Consider the following 19,153-nt stretch of genomic DNA (forward strand, 5'->3'; position numbering starts at 1 on the left):
GCCTGCTGGCCTCAGATTCAAAGTCAACGACACAGACTTGATTATGTCAGACTCATTGTAAAAGCAGATCATTACTGCATTTAGTCCACTGTAACCGGTTTACATAGCTTTTAAATGAATTAATTAATAAATCATGCTTTGCTTTAGAAAGGAAACCCGCTCAGTGGTTGTGATTGTGGTAATCAGATTACGAAATTCAGATGATGACAGAGAATTATTTTAATGTAACAACATAGCAATTTTATAGATGTACAGTAAGAAATCGTACTAATTTTAGTTCATTTTGACAGAAACAAGCTTTCTGGAATGATTTGAAATTCAAATAAAATAGAAAAAAAAAGACATCAACACAAACATACATCTCTTAATACTGTGATCTGATAAAATGAAGACTTTTTTGAAGGAACAGAACAAGACAAGGTTCCTGGTTTAAACCTACAGTATGTGGCTAAAATAGATTACAGTACTTAAATATAAAAATAGACTCTTTTCTGCATTTGTTTGTTCTCTTAGTTCTCTGCTGCAGTCTTCTAAATGGATGGACGGACGGTGTGTGTCCACAGGTCCGCTGTGGTCCCTCAGTGGCACATCCGAGAGGTCATCTCTTTCTGTAGTGAACATAAACCACATTCGAAAAGGAACTGTGAGTTACAGCAATGTAGAGAATACTTCTCCAAAGATAAGCTCAAAAAACAAAAACAAACAAAAAAACATAGTATTGAATCTTTTCAAATTCTAACGATTTATTACTATTGTTTGGACTGTGCACAAATTTCCGAAGCCAAAAATAAAAAGGTAAAAATATCTGAACAATTTACTGTCTGAGCTTTGGTCACATAGACCTACTTTGGAGCACTGGATATGCCAAACACACAACATAATCTCTCACAGAGGGTGGAGGAGTCATAAATCAATTAACAATCAGCACATAGCCGATGTAACACTGTAGCAGTCAGTCTGGGTTGTGCAGCGATCCAATACCATGGTGTTTACGTTCTTGGATTACAATGTTTTCATTGAAAACAAAAATGATGTGATCTTAATTAAGGACAAAATGCTGACTTCAATTTACACGCACTGGGATAAAATATAAAATTAGTTCGGTAAACAAATAAATGTTTATTTGTAGAAAATGGGACTGAGGCTCTGATTTCACATGGTGGCAGCATCACATTTCACAAGTTCAAATAGCATAAGTAGTAGGAGTATGATTTCTGTTTTGATCAGCTAAACCTTTTTAAACTGATGTGAGAGGAAATTGACATTTGTGTGCTGCAAATTTATTGCGGTTCATGGTTGGTCGTCCCACGACTACACTTTTCATAAGCAATCAGCAAATAACAGGTCACAGCTTACCCACTACTTTATGTTTTACTACCCACATTAGCTTACCACAGTCTATGGCTGAAAGTCTGTCTGAGATGATTTAGAAAGTGTCACCACTACATGTTTTGTCCAGAAGAGGGTGATGACAGATTTGCACAGTATAGGGCTAAGTACAGTGTCTTGTTCTAATTCTCAACAGTCAAAGAAATACAAATAAAGGAATTAATTAAGAGAAGTTTTAGGTTATGTGTTTAAATAAAAAAAATCTATACAGGCTATACAGACAACCATTCTCAGATTTTAAAACTTTGTAAATCAGCTTGATATTGTAGTTTTGCATTTGATATACTGTTAAATTACATATACACTCTCTGTAGAGATTCTGAGTCACCCAGGTCATGGTTTTCCCAAACATGGATTTGAGATCATGAGGTTCTTCAACATGTTTCACCTCTCACTGGAAACTTCTTATTAAAAAAAATTTGGTTCTAACTGACTGGTGGGAAGTCACATGTGTTTAATCTACGTGGATTCATTAAGTCTTTAAAAGGGTCGCAGGGGTCACATGTGGGACGATTTACCACCCAGCCAATGTGTCACATTCAGTGATCAGTGTTTTGACAAGAGGGAAAATGTCTTCTAAGACCTCAAATTCATTCTGGACCAAATAACCTTTGTCAGCATTTCTAAATTTGTAGATGTCTGATTATTGTAGTATGACTTTGTCTATACCTGGCAAAATTCAGGTAGTTAGAATAAGATCAGCTTTTGCTGGTTCCATATTATCCCAAAAGAATTACAAAGCTTTTATTTACATTTTCTTAAACATAATCTAATTTATTTTTATATTCATGTTAGATGCCATTCTCTCTTTAACTCACCAGAGGCTCCAGCTCTTTGTGGTCCGTCAGGTTAAATTCAGTCACAAAGTAATAGAAATGCTTGTAGCAGGTATTGACGTGAGCCTCGGCCCCCATCTGGCTCACACGGTCAAAGTGGTGGATGTAGACGTGGACAAACACCCGGAACAGACGAGACAAAATCTTCTTAGCCACCTGCATGAAGGTCTTAGGGAAGGGAGTACCTGGGAGTCAAACAGATGGAGACAGGAGAACACTGCAGTCAATCCATGATGATCTTTTACGGTTTGCTCCAGAGAAAAGAGAATATTTGAAAGTAATGTAGTTGATGACTAGGTTTTAAAATATCTATAATGTCACATCTAAAATACCCATCATGAATGTTTTATGTCTTTTAACAACAGCATGTTAAAACCAGCTCCATACATAATTGTATAACGTGACATTATGAAATTTAATCTGCTGTTTTGCTTTTACTAATTCAATAATATTTCAGAAATCTGTTCAGAGGACAGACATTTCAGAGGTCATTTCTATTAATAGCCTACTGTACATAGTCTGACCCATTTTTAAATCCATTGCTTGGATTTTTCTGTAGTTAGTCAGATGCTGAGCCACAGCACGAGGCATACATGGCACACAAACACAGTGCAACAGACTGAGATAATATAAACCAGAGAATGCCACAGTAACACAAGATAAACTGACAATGTTTGCAATGTGCAAGAAATAATCTAATGAATGTGGCCCTGCAAATTTAATCTGTGTCTAATCTTTTATCTGAAAAAACAGGCTAAGAACCACTGAAAAGCTGCTTCTGTTTCTCTGATGTACGTCATTACTGGATGGAAATTTGATTGTTACTCTTATTGGGATGGCCACTGATCATGATTTTGTGATGTTTTATGGACGAGATAATTATTTGAAATAACTTCAGTGACAATAGATGTACTGGGAGGTCACTGCCCTACTCTTGACGTCAGGAGACTCTTGGCATGTGAATGGGTGGTTGCTTGCAGAACAGAATGTGACTTAATTTAAAGGCTTTGTTTGCTAAGCTAAGAAAAACCCTTTTAAACATAAGAGGCACACAATCCAAATGGGCGTGACCTAATTCTGAACCTGAGTGTAGAGAGTTTTCACACACCATCTGTAGCTTATCTCAACACTTACCGACGTTGGTGGGGAAGATGTTCTCATTGTTGATCTGTACCTCAATCCAATCCATGAGCAGACTCATGTACTTGGGGGCCGACAGCGCTGTCGGCCTCTTGTACTTGTTCTCATCTTGCCAGCGGTATTCGTACTTGGGCCCACCGGACATGACGGGACAGGTCTGGTCGGTGCAGGAGTCGCTAATGGTGCCATAAATGAGGTTGATACGGTTGAAGAAGTCGACCACATGCACGGCCACCCAGTCGTTGAGGTCCTCACCGTGGGGCAACTGTACTGCCTGCTTCAGGTCCAGTCCGGCGTTCAGAGACGCCTGGGCCTTCTTGTGCAGCTCGAAGCGCTGTGTCCCGGGCTCAAACTTCCGCTTGGGCCGGAATGTCCTGTCTTTGTTGAAGACTTGTTTCAGGGCCAGGGACATGGTTGCATGTGGGGGCAGCAGCTAGTGATCTGTTTGAACGTTTTTTGGTTAATGATTTACTGTTGAAATGGAAGCAATCAAAAGGTTATGCAAACCACCAGTGCAGAGTTTGTATTGTGGACTGAAGTCTAGTGTTTGTTTTGACCCAGTCTGCTGTGATTCTGTGATCCTGTGTATGATAGAGAAAGGGGGTGGGGAGGGGGGAGAAAGGACACAGTTTGGTTAATAAATGCACATTTACACTAAAGAAACTCCATCAAATTTCTTTCCGCTCAACATTACTTTGTCATCAATAAATCTTGTTTTTTTTTTTCAAAAACACAAGTTAATAATTTGAACTTTAAAATGCCAAGAGACTAAATGTCACGATTTAATTTTTGGACTCTTAGTGTTTCTCATTTGTCCTGAAACATGATTTCAGAAGGAAATTATCGACATACTTTTGCGGATCAACTACTCAACTCAAATTTCATTTGAGCTTATTTGACATATAATTCAGAGCTGGATTGGAAAGTACACAGGCCTAAAACAACACGTAATAATCAATTATTCAACTATTTTGATAATCGATGAATCATTGGACTTATTCTGGTACTTTATTTTGTCTAACATTTACAGAAAAATTTGTATTCTTGATGACTGATTACACGTATAAATACATATACAATATACATGTATTTTTTCAGCAAACAAGTAATAAAAAATATCATGTGCAAATTAACTGCTATAAAAAGCCTAAAATTACACACTACTAACATGTTTGGCCCAGTATTTTGCCTCTTGGGTCTAAACTTGCAGGAATGTGTCATAGAATAACCCCTCATTCACCTTCATAGTCTGACAAAACCTTACATTTTCAGTGTTTATCTAGAGAGGTGAAAAAACAGATGGAGGCCATATCAAGATGAAAGCACAACTTTGTGATACAACAGCATAACTCAGTCATAAATAGGTTTATTCTAATCATTATCATGAATGTCACTGCGTCTGCTGCTACATGGCTGCCTAACAAAAATCCATTAATGATTAAAATCCATCAGGACCGACTTTATTCCATGGATGACAACCTGAAATCACCTTTTGCCTCATCAGCTCAGGTACAGCAGCAGTCAGACAGACTCACATCAGTGATGAAACATCGCTCTCAGTCAACATGAGTCATTTCCTATTTCACAAGCTAATTCCGCCGTAAAACCAAGAATCTGCGGAATGACAATAAAACGAGCTAAACCCGGTAGTTATCAGTGGAACAGCACCCTGCTCGATTAATTCACCCCCAATATGAATATTTACACCGTCTTCATCGCTATAATTACAACTTTATGTCCCCTTTTTAGCACCTTTTCCGTCTTTCGCCCTAAACAGCAGGGCACATGACGACTCTGCGAACTTTATTCGTGACGCGACAAGCTAACTCGGTCGGACTTGTTGCTTCCTACAACAGCTAAAACAACACAATTAGACATGAAAAATGGACCCGATACACACTAAAACATATCACATGTGGAACAAAACCGTCTACAAACAGCCTTTATAGCAGACAGGAGATCAAACGGTGATGAAATCGCGCAGTCGAAAGCCACTTTCCCGAACTTACTTGTTCCGCCTTCCTGTTCCGTCAGTTTCCTTCGATCTTTTATCGATAATTACCTGATTAGTGGTGAATAGCTTTGCGTCAACAAAATGCACAGGCTACATTATGTATACATGATGCAAAGAATGCAGCAGAATCGCGTATAATTCAATAATCATGTCACTTTATTAAAGAAACTAGCGCTTGACTCCTCCCTACGAAACGAAAAGTACACCAGAGTCAAGCTAGTGGCCGCAGCCAGGACATCCGGTGAGAACCTTCAGAATAATGGTCCAACTCCATCGAGCTATTTTGTTTTTTCATAGCATTGCATTTACAAGTACAATTACAATTACTGTACTTAAATATAATCCGAGGGTACTTTAATAGAGTATTTCCATTTTATGTTACATTTTATTCTTCAGAGAGAAATATTGTACTTTTTATTTATCTTGCAGCTTTTGTTACTCACATACTTTGCAGTTGCAGATTCGTGGTACAAAATATCAACAACTAATAAATTATGATGATGGTTTAACAACCAGGTAGCACATACAGTGGGTAAAATTAGCACAGTGTTAATTGCTACTTACTCTGCTAAATTCTCAAGTAAAAGTGCAAGCCTACTTTCCTAATACTTGCGGTGGTAAGTAACTAAGTAAGTAACATTTATTTAAGAATTTCACAAAGGAAAATATTGAAACTTTTACTCCACTACATTAGCTTTAGCAGCATTAGTTGCTAGTTATTTTTGATAGTTTGGATTCTTATATAAATGCTGGAGTATCATGGATTGTCACTACGTAAGGTGGATAAAATCAGCCCCACCTCAGTTAGTTAGTTACTGATTTTAAAGTTTAAAACACAATTGAAACTGATGGTGTTGATAACATTTAATATTGATAGACATTTTAATTTATAAAATTTGGTGGAGCCCACTTCACAACTTCTTCACCACTTAACAGAATGTGCTGCCCTTGATACTCCATTATTTTGAAGAGTAACCCGACAACTTCCGGTGTTATGTGTCCTTCCGTGTTGCAGCTCACTTCTTCCTGTGATGCAGGATTTCACTGAGTGGCAGAGGGCAGCCTGACTAACCACATTTATTTTATAACAAGATCATAAGAAACCACAATACATCTTATTTTAATTACTGACAGAAACAAAACAAAGGCAGCGTTTGAGTTTAAAGACTTTAAATGACTTAAGAATTGACCCATTACATATCATCAGAGCCCTTTTGTATAATGTGCATTTCAACAGAATATCCCTTATAACTGCTGGTTATTTATACTGATCATCTGTTTACAAAACATTATAGCAATGCATGGCTACAATTCTCTCTGCAACTCTGCAAATGTTGCTCATCTTGTTTTAGAGGAATATTTCCTCATAAAATCTGTCTCAACATGAAGGTTCCTTCCTCTTTACGATGTTCCTCTGTGATACACATGCATTTTATAATGCAGATGTACATATTGCAAGCTTCTAGGAGGTTCTTCCCCTGGGTGCATTATGAAACATAAAAGCCACAGAGTACGAGGCAGTGAGAGAAACACAAAATGTTGTTTGTATTTTGTTAATGTTATGTCACTTTGTGGTTACTTTGCAACTCTCTGGAGTCTGTGTCCTTGTTTTGCCTCATTTTGTGTATGATGAGTAGTCATTGTGCCTTTCTTTATAGTTGTTTATCTATGTAGTTTAATTTTTCTAGTTTTCCACAAGAAACAATACAAGTCACTTCATGCAAAAGCAAAAGTCCAGGCGCCACAGGACCGTGTCCAGCAAGCATGTCAAGTAATCTATCTTTATTTCTCATGTTGCTGATCCTTTTGTAAATCAACACATGGGTGGTGCAGAGTAATTCTATTGTTTTGACAAAACAAATTTCCTGAGTAGTAGGCCCATACAACTATGAAGGCTACTAATAATCTGCAAGTTGTTTACACAAAGCCTCGTAAAAATAAATGTGTGATTGGTTTCTAGAATCCTACCTCTAGAAATTGTTATTACAACATTACAGAATACACTCCTAGTCTACTTCTATTAGATCTATTAATTCCTAATTAATTTAGCATAAAAACAATAAACTGTGATTAGTTAATGGCAGATTACACAGAAAAACATTGTACCATTTCCCACTCCAAATACCAGCATGTAAAATAAAATTGCTCATCAATATGAAGACGTTGCAGTTAACATTCAAGCCACTGACAGACATTCCGAAGAGATGCTCTTACATGGCTGACACACTGAAGTCCAATGTACAAATGCACATTTGTTGTCACTGAGGCCTGTTGCGATGTATCAGTGCTGTATTTAAAGCTGGCCAGTGTGCACCGTTCATTAAAAGCTCTTTGTTTTGCCCGTCTAATGGCAAGTTGAAAGGATTCTTTGTGCATCAGTGGGACAGAATGAGCCTTGTTTCTGACCACTAGACAGGCTCGGCGGCAGCTGCGTCTCCCTCAGGCTTGGGCTTGTTCGATAGGGAGTAATGGTAAGACCTCATGGACTCCTCAACTTTCTTGAAATCTGGACGGTCCTCGTGACTGGTTAAAGAGGAGAGAAAGGACAGTTAAAAAGTTGTGATTGATGGAAGGCAGTATCACAAGACATCTGGAAATAAAACGGTTTTCTATCAGCTTTTTTGAAATTTAAATGCAACACAATGCATTGTTTGGCATAGTTTACAGATTGTGTTAGGTATGTTATCTTACACCTAAAGCTACCATGGGAGACTTGATTGTATTAACCACAACGATGCCTTGTGCACAAAAATGCATAATTGTCAAAACAAAAACAACAAAATAACTTGCAGAAAATATGTTGTAACATTTTTAAAATTCCTAAAATTTAAACATCCAAGAAAGTAACAGTAAGCAAAACCAGGAAATTAGTTCCTCACCTATACGTCCAGCACTCTTTCATCAGTGTATACATTCTCTCTGGACATGCTGGTGGACACTCCATGCGTTTCTCGTCTGCAATGAAGCGTATCACATCTGGTCCTTTCATTTTCTGCACAAAGTGAAACAAGATGAGCTGCAGCGTGATTTTCAGTTCTCTTCCAACTGTAGTGTGAATTCTGCGATCAAGGTAATATGTGACCTTGATAGTGTTCAGCAGAAACATTTGGTACAGTACCTTGTACGGTTTCCCTCCATAGGAGAAAGCCTCCCACATGGTGACACCAAAACTCCACACATCACTTTTACTGGAGAATTTGTGGTAGTTTATACATTCTGGTGCGTACCATTTCAAAGGCCATTTACCTGCAGTACGGGCCTGTACAACACAAACAACGAGACTATATTAGTACTGATTGTATGAGACAACATACTGTGTGATTTAGAGCACTGGTTAGAAGTGGGTGATGAGCCCTTGCTTTAAGGACGAGCCAAGGGTGCCTCAAAATAATGTAATGTTTTTTTTTTGTTGACATGTCAGTTGACAGTCCCTCCAGATGTGGGTCAGTTAACTAGTTCTTTGATTGATATGAATGATGTTGTTTCAGTGTGAGGTTAGTAATTCACAAAAAAGCAGTCATATAAGATACTTTGTGTTAGCTGCATTGTGTTGCAGTGCAAAAACGTGCTCAAAGTACTAATGAATACCTTGTAATAGTTGCCATCTGCTCCCAGGGCCTTGGAGAGTCCAAAGTCGCTGATTTTGGCGTACCGCTGGTTGACCAGAAGGACGTTACGAGCTGCTAGGTCTCTGTGCACAAAGTTCTTCTCCTCCAGATACTTCATTCCCATTGACACCTGGTGCATCAGTTCGACAATATTCTCCACACTGATAGTATCTCTGTGGGGAAAATAGTAATGGCGACATCATACAAAGATGAAAACATGTCTTAAAATGTATTTACTGTCCAACAAACGTGATTAGAAAGGAAGACCCATCTTATCCTGCTCCCCACTTTACCAATTTCTGCCCCTGGGAGGCGCTACAATGCATATTTAACTTTTCATGCACATAGAAAACATTTAAGTGTTTGTTAATAGTTACTAATGTTGATTATAGGATATGTTTAAAGTAGTGTTGCTGATATAATGGTGCTCTAGCACTGCCAGGTTTGGTGTATGGTGATTACAGTGAAGTGAGATAGTCTCCAGTGGGACAGTGAAGTGAGATAGTCTCCAGTGGGTTTGTTTCCGCCTGTCATCTCCTCTCCAGTCACCAGATGTCCCTGTTGCCTTTCCCATTCCCTGGGAACTCCTGCTCACCTGCCCTAAATAATTTTACTCTGCACCCACTCCTCAGCTTTCCATCACCTTGTCAGACATATTATAGTATAGGTTGCTGATAATCTCTCTGTTTTCCTTGGACTCGTTCAAGCTGAAACCTCAACTTGTTCAGGACTTTCTGTTTAGTTTAGTTGTCACCTGCCTGCGTGGAGTTTGCCTCTTGTCTGTTCTCAGGGATTTTTACTATTACCATGTTACCACCATGACACAACCCATTAGGGCACATCACAGCTACCTTCATCCTTCATCCTCAAAATTAAGCTACAGTGAGAAGCAATGTATCTGCTTCACTCTCCTAAAGAACGTCTCAGGCTCCATATGACCTGAAGTGAATTTGCAAAACTGAAAGCAGAAGGAAAAACAATTGTTTAAGATATGAATGTGATCCAGACACCCGCTGACAACAAGATGGACCTCAAGATCACTGCTAACCAAGACTCTCTCTTTACACTCTTTGCACAAATAGAAAAAGACTGCACTACCATCCATAACCACTGGCTGGATGTAACAGTACACCACAAACTCCTGGATCAACCAGAGTCTCCTTTTCTGCATTTCCACAACAGGACAAATGTGTAAATCAGCCCTGCGTTATCCCTCACCTGTTGTCTACATATTGAATTCTCTTACACACATCTCTTCTCTGATCATGTGCAGGTGATTTTCTGTCATCCCGAACTCACTTTTTGTTGACGAGGAATTTGTTGAGCGGTCCAGCAGAGGCCATCTCCATGACCAGCATCAGACTGTCGGAGGTGCAGAGGCCGAGCATGCGAACGATGAAGGGGTTGTCGAGCTGGTACATGATCTCTGCCTCCCTCATCATCTCCTCCTTCACCATTTTCTCATTTTCATTCTTCAGCACTTTGATGGCCACGTCGATCTGACCCCTAAAACATACAAATTGGTGTGAACATACAGAGCAAAGCTATGATATTATGTGCATTAAATTTAGCACAAATAGTCGTATATGTTTAAGGCAGTTATTGTTTGTGGTTTATATTAATTCTACTCTTACGATTCAGATTTGAGGACTCCCTTCTTCACACAGCCAAAGTTCCCAGAGCCGAGCTCCACCTCGTCCATAAGCAGGTCATTCCTCTGGATGGTAAACCTCTTCAAATCATTCGGGTTGTGGTACGGGTTGAATACACTGCTGTCCATGGGCAGGACATCGCGGTCTGTTGGTGTGGCATTGGCTGGTTTGGAGGCTCCTGCAACAGCTGAAAAGTTTAGGTACAAACCACATGAGCTAAATATTAAATTCTGTTTTTATGTATATTTTTTAATGCAGGACTTTTGTATGCTATGCAGTATTTCTACACAATCCTACTGCCACTTGCTACTGAAGATTGGAGTACTTCTCATAGTATTATTGTTTGTGATTAGCCTTGTTTTATTTGTATTGTCTTGCTGATTTCTTGTATGCATCCAGAGATGAGCATTGCAAACTAGATTGTGTGTGGCAGTGGTTCATTACAGTAAGCTTTAAATAAATAAAATGTATTACTGTTTTAAAATGATGTACCAGTTACCGTGAAGTATTTTTAACTGCTGTATTTCAAGCGACTTACCTTCAGGTGGCGGTGTGTATTTATTTGCTCCAGGCCGCCTCTGAAAGAGTTACAGAAACATTTATCAGACAATTAAACATTTTTTACTAATTAAAAAAAAGAAAAAGATTGTGAGTACTCACAGTTGCAGGAAGGTTGGGTGTTTCTGAAAGGAGAGTTATATGAATAATTTAAGTAGTACATGTAATAATTAAAAACAGTTGAATGCTAAAAATCCATTTATAGGATTTGGAAACTTCATATTTTTCAATAATAAAATGTTAATATGATGAGAGAAAGAAAGAAGGTGTTCCGTACTTTCAGGAGCACTTTTGCCGTTAACACATGCCTCTCCAAGAACTGTCACCAGTCCATCAGGTTTCATCTTCAGATACTCGACAAGCTGACATTAAGATAAAGTTAACACACAAACTGCAACACAAATGAAATACACACTGTGTTAGATGGATGACCTACCTGCCAGATCGTGTCAAACTTTGTTCCCTCTGGCATGCAGTATTTCCCCGATTTATCTTGCAGTATCTGATAGTGGTACACAGTTTTTCCGTATACGACGGAGAGAGCATATGTGCCCACCTCATCTCTGTCTCTCACTCTGGGAAACAACAGCAGAACATGCACTTCATAAAAAACAAAGTGTGGAACTTACTGAGTAAGTGCGGAAGAGAAAACTCAACTTTGGGCAACTTACAGAAACTTGCCGTCTGGTTGCACGCCGGAGTAAAGGCGCCTCTCACCTTCCTGGCGGTTGATTTTGCCATGATACCAAGCCATCTTCTCATGGGCTGTAGTGGCAATCAGCTTCTCCAGCTGAGGAGCTTGACTGATGATAGCCTGCTCCATAGCTTCACCCTGAGCAGGAAAACACACACACACACACACACACACACACACACATATATAATTAAACTTAATTGAACTTAATTCTAAAGCATACGTTTATCTCTGTCTCAGGACACCTGAGATCTTATAGCTACACATATACACCATATCTCATATTTGCTCATCCACAATAGGAGTAAAATAAAGTGCAGTGAAACTAAGACAAAGATGTGTAATGCATAAGCACACGTGCCATTATTACATAATTGCATGGCTGATTCTGATTAATTAATTCACAAAGAGAATTTTAGTCTTGTAGATGGTGAAGGTGGAGCTAGTTTAAAGTACTTTATATAGAGTTCAGTAGTTTAGTTCCTCTCCTGTTGGTCATGAAATACACCTGAGAGAATTACACGATATTTGGGAACAAAGAAAAACAAATGTTGCTGCTGCAGTTGTACTTTTCTAATCTATGCTTGGCTTCTTTTTACATATAGCCTATTTTGCCCTCAAATTGTGATTTAAATCATCAATTCAAATCAGGGAAAATGTTGCTCTGGACAAGTTTGACAGGGAACCTCAGCTGCCTGCTAATTTAATCGTTGACATTACACTGTACATTGAACCTGCTCTGCAGCCACTGACACCTGTTGACTTTTGTTTTGTTAATGGCAGCTGACAGCCATTAGAAACTGAAGTCAAATTCCTTGTAGTAAAACCAACAGATGGTATTGATGTTGTGGTGTTTTTATCAAATTATTTTAATGTCAGATTTTAACCTGCAAAGCTACTGAACTGTTACTAAAGTTTTAATGAAAACCAAACATAAAATACAGTATCTCTTGTTGAGTCTTATACATACTCATATTATTCAAATAATTTTTTATTAGTCATATTTAATTGTATAAGAGGTAAATGGCCCATTATGCATGTGTATGTGAGAGCCTGTCATTCCAGATCACATAAACACCTTTTTGTCAAATCGTGCCCAAATTACAATTACACACATTATCACATTATCACATTATCACATTATCATTGTCAGTTCTTCAGTTAAACAGGTGCTTTACTGGAAAGTTGTTTTGAAGTGGTACTACACCATACTGTAATATAATTGTTCTTATTTATTTATAATAATGCACATATTTCACAAACAGATGAGGATTTTACAATCTTAGTCAGACTAGTAACTATAGCTGCACAAGGAATCCACAGTTTGAAATGTAGTGGAGTAGATTTAAAAAGTAACAAGAATTAAGCAAGTATAGTACAAGTAGCTCAAAATTGTGCAGTACAGAGCTTGAATCTATGTGTTTGTTTGCTTTAATCACTATCAAAATACAGTCAGCAGAGCCTCACCTCCAGGGTCCAGGTCTGCCTCACATACTCCCTCAACATGTTTTGCCTCAGGTTGTCGAACACACCGCGTCGTACTGGTGTGTCTGGGGAGCGCAAGCAAGGTTTTCTCAGGGTGCACACCAACCCATCGGGATCCTTGCTATAAAATTCACACAGCTCTGCGGGCCCACAGTGAGGCTTCCCTCCTGCGATGAGGTAAGTCCCATTAAGCTTTTTCTCTACGGAGTAATGGTGAAACTCCAGATTGAACACAACAGAGAGGACATAGCCTCCCAGACTGCGGAGACACTGTCGCAACAAGAAGAGACCATCGGCCATCCCAGCCAGCTTCAGATACTGCTCAGCCTCAAAGCGGCTGATGCTGCCGTAGAAGAAAGGCAGCTCATTTGCAGGGTCGGTAGACATGGTGGGACCTCGAGCTGGACTTTGCCTCGGAGTCCTGGATGGTAGAGAGAAACTAGCAGAAACAGGAGGAAATCAGAAGAAGATCAGTTCAGTTTACAGGAACTGATTCAGTAGACCAGTGTGCAGACAGAGATTTAAATTCAGACCTCTGACTTTTTATTATTTTAACCTGCTCCTCTTCTGCTGTCTTTTCATGAACACTTATTTCTCATCTACTTTAGCAGAAATAAAGTTTTAAAATGAACAAACCAACACTCAATGTTACAGTGTTTTCAAAAAACAAAAAAATCTCATCAGTCTGAGAACCTCACCTTTGGCCACACCAGGACAGACTAAAAACTAACTAAACGTTTCAGGATTGGAGCTTTACACAGACCAACTGTGAGGAGCCAAAAGTCTGGATGAGGCATTTAGCAAGAAGCACCCACACTCTGAGACTGCATGAAGTTTGCAGATTAACAAACCGATGACAAAGCCACAACAGGAAGTCACAGTCCGCCCTCACAGCCCCCTTTCTCCAGCATCTTGCTCTTCCGTTAAACAGGTGCTTATTGGTTCTAGATCATTCCCTCTGCTGTAGAAAGTTAGTGAGCTTCACCCTTTTCTGGGGAGAATTTAGCCCACTAACTGGGTAAAACAGCTACAGTGTGCACAAATGAGAGATGTCTGTTAGAACTCTGATGTGAGACTTGAGAAGACAGGGTGTGTGCTGAAGTGAGGACTTAAAGATAAGATTAAAATCAAACAGGTTTTGATTGTAGTGTGGAATAGTTAGGTGAAAGCAGGTGGAAAATGCCTGAGTCTAAAACAGAAACTGGCAGTTTTCAGAAAACCTCAGCACATTTCTACCACAGCGTGTTGAAATCAGTCAGTTATCTTCATGTGTAAATGGTGAGCATTACTAAAACATTTTTACCTAAAGATTCCCATTATCAAGGTGTCATATATGTTTTAAATTTCACACCTCAGGGCACAACACAACAATGTAAAATCATAGAGAGAAGTGTGAAAACCTTTGCTTCCTTGTTACATTTCTGTGTCACTGCCCACATCCTCACTGGACAACTGAGCATAGTGTATAACTACCACAAGAAATAAGACTCCACTGTGGCCTGACTCTCTTAACACCACAACAAAGACCCCCACACCCTATGATGTGGACAAGCAGAAACACTGAAGAGTGCGAGTGCTTCATAAACTACACCTGAAGTCTTCACCTCCTCCTCCACCACTGGCAGCATTATTTCTCCATCTCGTTGGACACCTGCTTCTAGTCACTTGATGTCTTCATCCAGAGACTAAAGCTACCTTCATATCCAGATGAACCACAATGGAAATGAGTCTTTACTGTGTCACAATGTCAAATGTCAATTCACTGAGCAACATACAGTAGATTGAACAGTGGCATTTAATTCATCTTCTTCATCTATTGGTGATTTTACTTTAGACTGGAAATTGAAAGAGAAAGTGAATTAAAGTGCAAACCAACAACCCTCCTAACACACCATGACATGAACATTAGTGACGTTGCCACAATTTATGACATGACCAAACCAACCAAAACACTGACAGTTTTCCAACAGCAGTAGCTGCAGTCAGGTCTCATCTCAATCCATGCGCTTTACAAAATCTGATTTTTATGTTTTTGTTTTTTTCTTCTTCTTGTGCATCATGAACTGCAAAAGCACAGAGTGAAGAAAGGTGAGGTGACACATGACACAGTTACTGATCCGGCATTGAACCCACAGTCTTGCGTGGTGTCTTTCACACCGAGATCAAGACAAGAACCGTCTGAAACTGTGTATAAATCCTTCTAATCTTCATAAAAACAACGTTTTGCAAATGAGGTGTTGCAGCGTAAGCAGACAGTGACCCAGCAAGCGGTGGAAAAAGTCCTATGAGTCACTCGGTTTTCAACAAGAGGAGGAGTGCATAACTGACACATGCCAAAATCTACAGGCCCGAGTACTTGTTTTCCACAGAGAAGAGAAGGTGAATTGTTTCTGGCTTGATTTGATTTATCTGAGCCCCCTCTGGTGCAAAGTAAATGTAATTAAAGACCAAGCAACAACCTGATTGTGTTTGTCATCTGGTCAAACCTTTCTTTTTTGGAGTCAAAGGGCTGTTATCGATCTTGATGTCAGTGAGAGGTTTTGTCTAGAAGACACCAATGCTTTATAGCATAGAAAATCAGGTCTATATGTATAAATATATTCAGTTTGTTTCTTTAAATACTTTTAAGAATTAAATAATTCACAAAACAGTTTGCTTTAGGGTTCACAAATCATATTAATTGTGAATTGTATTGTTCTGATTATTTGTTTTGAATGAAATAGCATCAAAATTCTGCTATTATTCACAATCATCATCAATTATAATATGTTATTAATATAATAACATAATATTAATGCTTAATTTAACAGGTATGTTGTATTTTTACTACTAACTACTTGCTAACCTTAGTTTAATAATAACTACCAAACTTAATGTACAGCTGAGGCTGATAGGAATACCTTTCATTTTCAGGTACTTACATTTTCAGCCAAAGTCTTAGACCTATTACATTAACAATTAAGCTGTTACAGTTGACTCTTTAGGGTTTTTAGGCGTTTAGAGTGACTCTTTGTCCAAATCTAGTTTTAAGACCTGGATTGCATTGATTTATATTTGATGCAAATTCACTACAAAGTTGTGTCCAATCGTATAAGTCGTATATATTTCTGTCTGACAACTCGTTAACACATGGAGAAGCCCAGGTATGGAAGAGTTATGTTACTGTATAATCAACTCTTAGGCAGTAAAGGTCATGATGATTTCCTGAAGCTCGAAATGATTTATACTGATAAATAGCTTGTATTTTTCTACCTAAGAATGAAAAAACACGCCTGAAAAGCTAGTAAATGTCAATTTTTGACATTTTAATTGCTACTAATTCATTTTCTGCCGACTGAATCACTCGCTATCTTTACAATAGAGCTCTGGTTGGTTTCTCGTTGTCTCTGGAAATGAGCAAATCGACATGTGCTTCATATTACAACAAAACCTGCACAAACCTAGATGGGCAGGATCACATAGGTGCCATGTAAAAAGTCATCTACTGTATTGATATCTGCTTGAAAAGAGTAAAAACCTGCATCCCAGCATCATTAGACGCCTTCATACAGAGATATTTGAGCCTTTTGGGGCCTCTGAATCATATGTGTAAATACCACCATGAGGTCAATGATTTCACTTGGTTCTCTGACAAGTACAAGCTGTGTTTTCAGTAGATTATGTGGTTCAAATCAAATCAAGAGCATTCCAGCGATAGCTATTCAGCTATTAGTGCTATTTTAAGTCATGATTATTTTGGTCGTGCTATGAGGAAGTTAACTCGGAGTTGAGTAACTCAAAGCATTCCTCAATGCATACATCAACATTTAAGCCGTGTACGCATCAAACAACAGACTGTGTCCTTTAACATTCATACCTGTAAGGATTTATCCCCAGACTTTCTTTTAATGATATTTTATATCCATCTTAAGATGTAGGAGGACCTGGATAAGTGACTTATCTACATATCACATCAGGACCCTAAATGCCCCAAACGGAACCATAATTTCCTGCATCAATGGAAACAACTGACATTCAAATAAACAGTTTGCATGTTTATCTCTGAATCACACTGATCCCAAACTAAAATAAGCCTGTGTATATTTAAATCTGAAAATTAAAACAGGAAACAATGAAGTTAAGTAGCGTTTTAAAGCCTAAAAACTCTATCCTGTAAACGTAAAGTAACACAAGCAGCACAGACTGTGGCCTAATGTGAAACAATTCAAATGAGCTGTAAACAATCTAAACACGTCTCTGTAAATTAACCAGCACATTTTGTTACATAGAAATCCTCTGTTGTCAAGGCTGATATCGTCTGACTGACTGCGGCTGGAAAATTTTGCAGATACTCTTTGCTCCAGGACCAAAAATACATCCAGTAATTTCCAGAAAAGTCATAAGCGATAAAAGACATCCATACACACACAAATCTCCTGGGTGTGTTAAACCCTACCCATTTTTGGTTTTCTATTCTGAGGCACAATGAAAGCAGCTATTTTTATTTTGCACATGTACTCTCTACTTTTGTAAGCCAGAGCAACAATGGCTCAGCCCGACTGTGCTTCACGCACACTTTTATTCTTTCTTGTTTTTTTTACAGCTCAGACACAGCTGTGGAAAAAAACACTCAATTTAAATGATGGGCTTTGCTTAAATCTAACATATCAATAGGAATATAAATAAATAGCACACATCCCTTTGCATTTACTGAGTTCAGATTCAGTTTTAAATTTAAGAAGTTAGATCATTTAAACCCCTGTAGGATGACTTTTCCTCACATTGTGTTACATTTTCTCTTTCCACAATTATTGAAACAAAGAACGTCCGCTGTTAAATCAGATATAACTAACTTACGTTGCTTCACTGCAGAGCGATGTTGTTGCTTCAGGGACAAAGGTATATCTGCTGATCTGACAGCAGTGTAAGATGCTGTGAACACATGAAGTGGGGGTTAGAGAAAGGAGACACACATAAACCCACATGCACACATGCAGTACACACAAAGGGAAACGCATACCCAGAACTCTGAACTCAATTGATCCTTATAGTCTGATTACAAACTATAAAATCCTCTGAGTGACTCAACATTAAAGGAATAATTCGACCTTTTTGGAAATACCCTTGTAGGCTTGCTTGTTGAAAGCTTGAGTCTTTGTGTTAATTATAAAGTGAAAAAGGAGGATAGCTTAGCGTAAAGACTGGAAAGCGGAAGAAAAAGGCAAATCTAGCTCTGTGTAAAGGTATCAACATCAACTATTCATTATAGAGTGGCTACGTCTGTTTCCAGTCTTTATGTGAAGCCGAGCTCTTATATTTAATGCTTAGATATCTAATTTTTACGTAGATGGTGAGTTAGCTTAGCTTAGCACAAAGACTGGAAACAGGGGGAAACAGTTAGCCTAAACGTCACTATTTTCCTTTGTTTAATGCTCATCTTTATATTTCTGAGAGAACCTACAGTCAGGAGAAATAAATCATCTCCTGACTGTAGTTTCATATTTATAGGAATATTTGGGGCTTTCTGATGATAATTTAGATGATAAGATTGATACCAGTCTTTCCTGTAGTGTTAAGAGTTAAATAAAGCCAAATTAGGGGCTACAACTAACAATTAGCCTGCTTTTTGTTTTATTTAATTAAAAAAATGAACATGATAATTTACCACAGCTAGAAGCTGATGTCTTCAGACCACTAATTCAAAACTAGTTCAAAGATTTTTTGAGTTAGAACCACCACATGTTGCTCAATTGTTTCTTAAAAATTGACTTAAATCATTAACTGTTTATAAAAATAGA

The 19,153-nt window shown here is 38.4% G+C and overlaps 2 protein-coding genes across 5 annotated transcripts; both read right to left on the bottom strand.

The window, feature by feature from the left end:
- Window positions 1-199: 199 nt before the first annotated feature.
- Window positions 200-5,598, bottom strand: mob3a (MOB kinase activator 3A). 2 transcript variants are annotated; one of them, XM_026346074.1, is made up of 4 exons: window positions 5,428-5,598; window positions 3,360-3,946; window positions 2,208-2,410; window positions 200-608 (listed from the first exon to the last, which is right to left on the bottom strand). In XM_026346074.1, the coding sequence occupies exons 2-4, from the start codon at window positions 3,775-3,777 to the stop codon at window positions 579-581; spliced, it is 651 nt and encodes a 216-aa protein (XP_026201859.1). In that variant the 5' UTR covers window positions 3,778-3,946; window positions 5,428-5,598; the 3' UTR covers window positions 200-578. The 2 variants fall into 2 exon arrangements, with proteins under 2 accessions (XP_026201859.1, XP_026201858.1); XM_026346073.1 differs by having other exon boundaries at window positions 5,375-5,598.
- Window positions 5,599-7,146: 1,548 nt separating this feature from the next.
- On the bottom strand, window positions 7,147-18,284 carry LOC113152657 (tyrosine-protein kinase ZAP-70). 3 transcript variants are annotated; one of them, XM_026346038.1, is made up of 13 exons: window positions 18,213-18,284; window positions 13,359-13,815; window positions 11,869-12,029; window positions 11,634-11,772; window positions 11,475-11,559; window positions 11,300-11,322; window positions 11,178-11,217; window positions 10,622-10,817; window positions 10,287-10,493; window positions 8,968-9,160; window positions 8,498-8,638; window positions 8,259-8,371; window positions 7,147-7,902 (listed from the first exon to the last, which is right to left on the bottom strand). In XM_026346038.1, the coding sequence occupies exons 2-13, from the start codon at window positions 13,761-13,763 to the stop codon at window positions 7,788-7,790; spliced, it is 1,818 nt and encodes a 605-aa protein (XP_026201823.1). In that variant the 5' UTR covers window positions 13,764-13,815; window positions 18,213-18,284; the 3' UTR covers window positions 7,147-7,787. The 3 variants fall into 3 exon arrangements, with proteins under 3 accessions (XP_026201823.1, XP_026201821.1, XP_026201822.1); XM_026346036.1 differs by having other exon boundaries at window positions 10,622-10,826; XM_026346037.1 differs by lacking the exon at window positions 18,213-18,284 and adding an exon at window positions 14,075-16,083 and having other exon boundaries at window positions 10,622-10,826.
- Window positions 18,285-19,153: the final 869 nt, after the last annotated feature.

This window comes from Anabas testudineus, chromosome 4 (assembly GCF_900324465.2).
Source record: "Anabas testudineus chromosome 4, fAnaTes1.2, whole genome shotgun sequence".
Classification (NCBI taxonomy): Eukaryota; Metazoa; Chordata; class Actinopteri; order Anabantiformes; family Anabantidae; genus Anabas; species Anabas testudineus.

Excerpts from the sequence above, each read along its gene's own strand:
- mob3a (XM_026346074.1), bottom strand. The coding sequence starts at position 3,777 with ATGTCCCTGGCCCTGAAACAAGTCTTCAACAAAGACAGGACATTCCGG. Across the intron at positions 2,411-3,359 it reads CATCTTCCCCACCAACGTCG|GTACTCCCTTCCCTAAGACC; the intron begins GTAAGTGTTGAG and ends TTTGACTCCCAG. Across the intron at positions 609-2,207 it reads ACAAAGAGCTGGAGCCTCTG|AAAGAGATGACCTCTCGGAT; the intron begins GTGAGTTAAAGA and ends TGTTCACTACAG.
- LOC113152657 (XM_026346036.1), bottom strand. The coding sequence starts at position 13,763 with ATGTCTACCGACCCTGCAAATGAGCTGCCTTTCTTCTACGGCAGCATC. Across the intron at positions 12,030-13,358 it reads GGCAGACCTGGACCCTGGAG|GGTGAAGCTATGGAGCAGGC; the intron begins GTGAGGCTCTGC and ends TTTCCTGCTCAG. Across the intron at positions 11,218-11,299 it reads CACCCAACCTTCCTGCAACT|AGGCGGCCTGGAGCAAATAA; the intron begins GTGAGTACTCAC and ends TAACTCTTTCAG.